Here is an 8,105-nt window from a genome sequence, read left to right on the forward strand (position 1 = left end):
TGTTACTATTCACAGCGGTGCATGGCGGTTCGTCACCATTTGAAGCCTAAATACTTCTTTCTCTCTCTCCCTTAAAAAATAACATAAAATCATTAAAATAATATTTTTCTTCTTTATTGTGAACATACATAAAGTAAATTTATTAATTTTATTTGCACTACACATTTTAATTGAACCATTATAAATATTTTATGTAAGTTTTTTACAACAAATAGTACGTTCAAGATCATGAATATTCGTTTAAAAAATTCTAATGAATCATGGCACAAAGTTGTGGTTTATGTAGTTTTTCGTTTTAAAGTTTAAAGAAAAATCTTTTAAGAAAATGTAAATTAGGGTTCAAATTCACGTTCAAAGATATTATCATAAGATCCAAGACTACTTTGGTAAAAGAAAAAAGATCAAAGACTAAAAAATCCTGTGATTCGGCTTGAATAGGTGGAGCACTATGGAAATATTGTTCTTGTCAGCGAGCATTGGAACCATCTCAGGCAACTCTTCAAAAGTTTGCTCTTTAAGATAACTATAAAACCAAACGACCATCTTCTCTAATGTCTTTGTTTTTTTTTAACATAAGTTCCATGAAGGAAGCCACGTGTCTCGAGTCTACATTCCAATGACTCAGTTTCTCAAAGATCCTCGCTTCCAAGCTCCAACGCTGATCCCGATTCAAGCTTTGCAAATCCAACTACGTGTCAATATACTCCTCCTGTACAACAGAAAAGGTTTTCCATTATGCACACTGATAGTCAATATTTCAGGTTCTACAAACCCAAAGTGAAAGGACATGCATGGTTCTACGACTATATTTAAACTCGCTAATAGTTAGAATGGTCGAGGAAACTAAGAAACTAAAATAGGCTTATGGAAAAATACCGGTATGGTGCCAAACTCCATTTTGTGTATTGTTGATAGCTTTTTCAATTCAGGTGAGTTTTGTAGCACCCTGACTATACCAGGAATTGAATATTGAGAGATCATTGTCTCAAGTGTCAAATCTTTGACCTTGAAGCTCGGAATGGGAACACGGCGGAGCTCGGCAAGAGTTAGAACCTAACAAGAAGCATAGGTAGATAGTAAATACCGAAGCCCAAACCTCTAAAAAAAATAAAAAGAGCTAAATAACTAAAGCATTTCAAGACAAGAAAATCAATGATGATTGTCACCTTTTACAAAACATCTATAACTGACTTATCAAAAAGTGAATATAACATAGACCTAATGGAAACCAGAGATCAAGCTCTATAAAAAATGAAACAAACAAAGTGGGTTTGGTTAATAAGTACCTCGTTGACACCAGAGATTCTTTGTGTGAAAACAAAGTGTCTTCTTCAAGATTGCTCATTCATCAATGTATTTCTTTTCATCTTTTTGAAACAGTGTAACCGTACTTGGAACTGTATATTGATTTCCGTCGACGGACAAATCTTATTTTCAGGAGTCTATTGTAATACCTCGGTCTCTTGTTATTATTTTTGGGACTTTCCGGGTTCTAGCTAACCAGACTAACCAGAGTTATTAGGAAATACATAGTTCCTTGAAGGCACACCAACATGTTTAACCAAAACATAGACAAAACAAAGAATACATAAGTGGGAAGATATAAACATGGGTACAGTAACAAAGAGCTTATCAAGAGAAAGCAATCAGTTTCGCAAAACCTATTTTAATATTCAATCTACGCCTTGAATTTTGAAATGTCCAACTACTTTTATAACTTTGGACATCAGATACATCTAGGCATTCATTCATTTAATCAAACATTAATTAATGAAAACGAAAGAAAAAATAAAAAAGATTTTACTAAATTAATTTAGGTAACGAAGAGGTCAGATGGTAGTGCATGTCATTGGTTCAACACTATTGTTCAGACTTAATAGACGTTGGATAAATTATCCTCATTCCTCTTCTTCTAAAAGATCAAAGAAACCAAAATAAAATATTGAAATATTGAAACTATTGGATCAAGAAAACCATTTGATGAAATCAGATAATGAAAAGTCAATCACCATGTTACATCCATCGTAATGAATGTAAATAAGACTGGGGCGACAATTACGTATCATCACATTCCACCACTACCACCATCAAGAACAACAAAAGATAACATAGCAACAGAACAACAAAACAGAAGAAGATCATAAAGCAATTAACTTCAGAGAATAGAGCTGACGACGCATGTTATTTTGTTTCGAAGCCAATTCTGGCCGTTGTATATATAGTCAAGTCACACAAAGCTACTCGAGTCTAGGGTTTTACTATGAAGCATAAACGGCGTCGTTCCAATATGGACATGTGTCGAAAGATATTAAATTTGTATTGTCATAAAAGATATGTATATGATATGATTTTAACTTGCACAAGTAATCAATATTAATAAGGTAAGTTAATAAAAATAAGTTTCCTAATTAGATACAAATCGTTAAATGCCATTAAGCAATGTAATAAATGGTCGACATCAAGAGTTAATGATTTAACATATTTGCAATAAGGAAACTCATTAATACACATATTTATTAACATTCTTGCGCAAGTTATAATTAATGTAATAATATTTGTATAAATTTATTTTCTAAAATATTTCAGATATATGACTGTTTTTAATATTCCAACACAATACTAAATGTATATATTTTTTGTGAACACTTTTTCATATATAAAATGTTAATGTTTAATTTATTTTTAATAACATAAATAATAACCGGTCAAATATTTTAAATTTCACCTAAATTTTTAAATAATATTGTTGGTGGCTAAACTTATATTATTTAGTAATACTTAGATCTCTGAAATAGCCTTTATTTAGTACTTAGTGAACGTTTTGATTTATTACTAATTTTAACATATTTTAGTATAATATAAATTATAAAATAAAATAAAATCTATGTGTGTGCTATTCTTACCAGGATAAGAAATCACATTTTTATATATTTATGAAAATATGAAAAGAAAAAGACACCAATGTTTAATCAAAATATATATGTGTATGTTTTCTCGATTCACATTTTTAACATATTTTAGACTAAACTTGTATTGTCATACATTTTCATATAATAAACTCGGATGATAAATTGTATTCTTGATTCATGAGATTTTTTAACATATATAAAAAACTCGGATGAGAGTGTTTGGAAGCATAGATTAATTGGTTCTAAGTTAATAACTCTTACCAGCCGATTAAAAATAAATCAAAAAGAAATTAGAAAAAAATGAACCAATAGAATTATAAGAATTAATCCTAAAAGCTCTCTATGAATGACACCTAAGCAAAAATCACTAAAGTGACTTCTCTTTTAATATATAGGGGAGTTTTTTCAAAATGCTTCCTTATTAATAAGAAAGGGATGGTCCTAATACGAGACCCAAGGTTATAAATAAAGCCCAATTAAAATGCAGAGATGTAAATTAGCTAAGGTAATTGACACTGTAAATCACTGGGATACGATGCATCATAATAATTTGTTTAGACTTCGACCTAGGTCCTTACAATTATATGCCAATCCAAACCCATATAAATCATACGCACAAGTGAATAGCCCATAATACTGCATGTGTTATCTTATAACCCGTAAGTCATAAGTTTCAGTCTATAGGCCCAAACTCCTGTTTGACTAGAATAATAGAAATTGCTTCGGTGCACGCTCTTTAACTTAACGACTCGAGTCATATACCCAAAGGCCCTGAGATTACTTGTTTTTCCAATTCAAACTTGGGCCATGCATGAAACACAATTACACATGATCAATTTCCTTAACAAGTGTTTTCGTAATAAGATAGTGGGCCAGACTTTGTAATTATACTAGTTTACAGCCCAATCAACAACTTTTGGGTCCAGGTTTGGGCCAACTCATCCACACGTGTGGAAAACCGAGGACATAATGTAGTATTTTTGTAATGTACACAATCAATGGTTTGAACTTCAACATCGAACCACTCATTCATCGATCCCACGTATGGGTTACATTAATTTTATTCCGGCATCATTATTTCATAAGTAGTAAGTGTGGCCTTCAAAAGTTTCCACGCAATTTGATAAAAAAAAAGTTTCCACGCAATAACTTCTCCAATATCCTTTAATCTTTCTAATTGAATATATCATACAGTATATACTCTCTCAATTTCTGAAAAAAATGTCATTTTAACATTTTTCACACATATTAAGAAAACGACGGAAATATATGTAAATTCACATCTATGGCCAATAGTATTTGAAATAAAATAAAATTATTTATAAATATAATTTGTATTAGAATTATAAAATGATATTTTTGTGTAACAAAAAACAAAAGGTTTATTGATACATTATGAAATATATGGAGTATTATTTTGAAGGTTCCCTAAATATCATGGAGGAGGGAATATATTAAAATTTCGGTGAAACTTTTGGGAAAAGCTGATACCGGGGTGGGGTGTGAAAAAGAGACAAAAGGAGGGAATGAAGAAATGAGGTGGTGAGGTATGTTGGATTGTTGTGGGTCGATATGGTCAATAAAGCAAATCGCATTATTGCAGTGACATTTCATATTTTACTCACTTTCATCTTAGTACTCTGTAGTGGGTACTAAAGAGAACAATAAAAATAAAGAGTAGAACCTAATTATGAGATATGGGTCATTTCATCTCCATGCACATTCTCTTTTCATCTTTTTCTCACCATATCTTTACAAGAAATGAACATTCTAATCAATTGCTAAAACCATCAATGCCATCAAATCAGTTACTATATGTTCACGTTTTCGTTAATTACTATATAAGTTTGGTATAGTTTCTAAATCTCCATGCTCGTAAGTCGTAATATCATTAATAAACAGCTCGTGTTGTTCCAACTCATTTTCAATGATTTCACCAATTCTCTTTACTTTAATTACATAACGACTACTACTATGTTAAAAAAATTCCATCGGAATTACGTACTCGTTTATAAATATAGCCAGGAGACAGGGAATTATAGAAATAAGTTCATTGAAATCATATGTTATAGAGAGATTCATTCTGTTTCACATGAATACTACTCAAAAGAAACATATACCGCTCCTAAGAAAAGACTATTTATACCGATAAACTAAACTGAATTTTAATTCAAACCGGGTAAAACCGTAGATAAACTGAAACACTTGGCAACTAAACCGAGAAAACCATAGTAAGGAATTAGATTGGATCAAGAATCGGCCCACGCAGCGAACACCGGCATCTGAGGCAAAGTATGCGAAACGGCCTTGAGCTCAGCAATAGGGTTCGTAGTCCAAGAACTCATGTTTCCTACCACATTTGCGCCAAACACCTTCTGACCAACTTGCGGCAACGTAAAAATCGCGGGAAAACTCAAAACTCTCTCCGGACTACTCACTTCTTTGTTGGAACCACCGTCCACGACAGCGTTAACAGCGGTTTCTTCGTTGTTGTTGTTGTTGCGAACCACGATGCTGTTGATGTTCCTTCTAGCTAACTCTCCAGACAAGAGTGTGTTACTAGCCATTATGCGATCAACGTCGTACCTTGTTATATCAAAGTTAGTCACAGCGTTTGTGCCACGGAACTTGATAGCTGCTACATCATAGGCTTCCGCAGCTTCTTCTTGAGTTCCTAATAGTGTTCAAAAACATTACGTGAGATGGAATCTATTTAAAAATAGCTTTTAATAGACGATAATTATCAGTGAGATTTACCAAAAGTTCCAAGGTAGAGATCTTTGTTTCCGGCGACTCTACCGATCCGAGCTTGCCACCTTCCATGCTGGTGATGTCTAGTACAAAGAGAACCACAGAGTCAATATTTGCATTTTCTAATTTGAAAAGAGAAATAATAATAAAGTTGAATAAATGTATGTTGAAGGACCTTGTGACTCCTCTATAGATGGAAGCACCCCTAGAGAAACCACTGCTTTTCCTTCTCAAGTGAGCAACATATTCTTGTCTAGTCATGTTCTTCATGTCCTCAATCTCTTGCTGATAATTCTCCACCTTTTAAAACCCATTAAAAAAAAAACTCAATTAGCATAATATTAAACATTAAGGTCAAATGAGATATAAAGTAGGAATTAAAAATTCAAAAGGGAAGAGAAAATGGTTTACAGAGAAATTGGTGTGAGTAGAGGGACCCCAGTACTTGAGTGCAGCTAGATCATATGCTCGAGCAGCTTTCTCCTCCATATCATAACCTCCTATAAAGATTTAATCAAACAAAAAGCAGTCAAAATCCATCATTATTTTCCCGAGAAAATTTAGGGGGAAATCATGAATCCATGAAGATTGAAGTGTGTACTTACCAAGATAAACTGAGAAGAAGATCATCAAGTCATAATCACAAATAGAGAAAAAAACACCGAATGTCAGTAACATGTCAAATAAAAATTATATCATATATTAAGCCTAAGAAATTAAAGTAGATTATATTTAAAATTAATAAAATAAATAATGCTCTAGACCTTGTCTTCCTTTTCTGCTATGACCTTCCTTCTTGAAACTATTGTCCCATAGATGAGCTTCATACCTACCAGTCCATCTGTGTCTGTTTCACATGATTATAACCTTTGAATAAGTACAAGAAACTTTACTAACCAAAGTCAAATAATATTTAAAATTATAACAAAAATAAAACAAAACCTTGTAACGCCTCGGTATTGAGAAGTTCGTTGTCCGAAAGTGTCAATAGATTTTCTGTGAACAATCTGTTTCGGTCCAACAACCATTACTTCATCTTGTCCTCTCTTCTTCTTGGCAGCAGCCACCATTGTTGTTGTCTCAAATCCAACACTTGTCTCCACCAAAGCTTCAGAGATCTGATGGTGGTTTTGAGTTTGGTGGTTTTGGTTTTGGTGGTGGTGAGTGCCAGTGATGCAGCTAGATTGTGACCCAGGGCTCATGGACAAACTCAGTGACTGTTGAAATTCCCCATATACCCCTACATTAAAGGAACCTCCTCCATGTGTCAAACCAGGGTAATTCTGGTAACTTCTTGTTTCTTCCTCATGGTGGTTTCTGGCTTGTGGGAAGCTAAAAAACTCTTGAAAGTTTGTGTTGCTGTTTGGCTCATGAGTGCTATTGTAGAATAAACTATCTAAGCTGAGATCCATGGCTTCTTTGTTACTTGTATTGTTGTGATGGGTCCCAAAGAAATCCTCCATCTTTGGGGGTGAAACTGAAAAGAAAAAAAGAAAAAAAAAACTCCTTAAGACCAAACATGTTCCAATCTTTCAAAAAAAAAAGAACAAAAATGTTCCCATTATACAAGACACAACAACAAGAAAAGTAAATAAGATTATCAACTTGTTGATAACCTAATTCACATTACTACTAACCTTGAGAATGGTGATGCTGATTTGAGTGAGAAGATCTGTTGAGAGCTTCCATTAAGCAAAGAGAGCCGTCAGATCTGAGTGGCATCACAGACATTTGAGAATACATTCCCCCAGCTGCTGAGTTAGATCCATAGCAAACTCCATAGTTGCTACTGTTATCACTAACAACAAGTTGTGGTGGAACAGAAGATGTAGCAGCTGAAGAAGAGGAAGATGAGTAAAGAGCTTCTCCTCCTCCCATTTTCAACATATTTGAAGACAAAGAAAACCCTAACAAATTAGTCGTGTTGCCATGATTATTATCATCATTATCACAAAAGGACTTCATTCTTCTTTTCTTTCTATAATGTATCTCTTTGTTCTCTCTCTCGTTTTTGTTTTTAAATCTCTCGAAGTGGTCAGCTAATTAGTAATCATTGGCTAAACAACGAATACATCATCTTTTTTTTTCTCTCTTTCTGTAAGCTTATAAGAAAACTCAAAGTTTTGTTTTATCTTTGTTTCGGATGATAAGAAAAAAGAGAGGAAGGGGCTTTAGAATATAAGAGAGGGTTTTTGAAAGGATAAAGAGAGAAAAGCAAAGCACAAATTTGCTGTTTGAATCCGTTGGGATCTGTGTTCTTATTGAGAAAGACGTTTCTTCACTTTTTATTTCATTTTTTTATTTTATTTCGCACTTTCAGCCTTACAAAATTCATTTTATTAATATGATTTTTTAAAGTCTTCGAGGACATTTGAAAGTTAATACACTCACTGTTAAGGCTAATAGTATGAGATATGAGTTACAATACAACTGTCAACGCACCCA

At 33.2% G+C, this 8,105-nt stretch overlaps 1 protein-coding gene and 2 non-coding genes across 3 annotated transcripts; all 3 read right to left on the minus strand.

Moving 5' to 3' along the window:
• Window positions 1-1,823: 1,823 nt before the first annotated feature.
• On the minus strand, window positions 1,824-1,909 carry LOC130501263 (small nucleolar RNA Z195/SNORD33/SNORD32 family). Its single transcript, XR_008939601.1, has one exon. It is a non-coding gene; the product is annotated as a small nucleolar RNA Z195/SNORD33/SNORD32 family (small nucleolar RNA).
• Window positions 1,910-1,983: 74 nt separating this feature from the next.
• On the minus strand, window positions 1,984-2,073 carry LOC130501264 (small nucleolar RNA U31b). Its single transcript, XR_008939602.1, has one exon. It is a non-coding gene; the product is annotated as a small nucleolar RNA U31b (small nucleolar RNA).
• Window positions 2,074-4,945: 2,872 nt separating this feature from the next.
• LOC130501258 (AP2-like ethylene-responsive transcription factor ANT) lies at window positions 4,946-7,849 on the minus strand. Its single transcript, XM_056996146.1, has 8 exons — window positions 7,298-7,849; window positions 6,603-7,137; window positions 6,425-6,507; window positions 6,266-6,274; window positions 6,072-6,160; window positions 5,836-5,960; window positions 5,667-5,743; window positions 4,946-5,583 (listed from the first exon to the last, which is right to left on the minus strand). The coding sequence occupies exons 1-8, from the start codon at window positions 7,623-7,625 to the stop codon at window positions 5,159-5,161; spliced, it is 1,671 nt and encodes a 556-aa protein (XP_056852126.1). The 5' UTR covers window positions 7,626-7,849; the 3' UTR covers window positions 4,946-5,158.
• Window positions 7,850-8,105: the final 256 nt, after the last annotated feature.

Source organism: Raphanus sativus, unplaced genomic scaffold (assembly GCF_000801105.2).
Source record: "Raphanus sativus cultivar WK10039 unplaced genomic scaffold, ASM80110v3 Scaffold0139, whole genome shotgun sequence".
Classification (NCBI taxonomy): Eukaryota; Viridiplantae; Streptophyta; class Magnoliopsida; order Brassicales; family Brassicaceae; genus Raphanus; species Raphanus sativus.

What these genes read in the sequence shown, in the direction of transcription:
- LOC130501258 (XM_056996146.1), bottom strand. Translation starts at nt 7,625, where the DNA reads ATGAAGTCCTTTTGTGATAATGATGATAATAATCATGGCAACACGACT. An exon ending in CAATACCGAGGCGTTACAAG is followed by an intron (nt 6,508 to 6,602) that starts GTTTTGTTTTAT and finishes CATGTGAAACAG; the next exon opens with ACACAGATGGACTGGTAGGT. An exon ending in TCTCTACCTTGGAACTTTTG is followed by an intron (nt 5,584 to 5,666) that starts GTAAATCTCACT and finishes GAACACTATTAG; the next exon opens with GAACTCAAGAAGAAGCTGCG.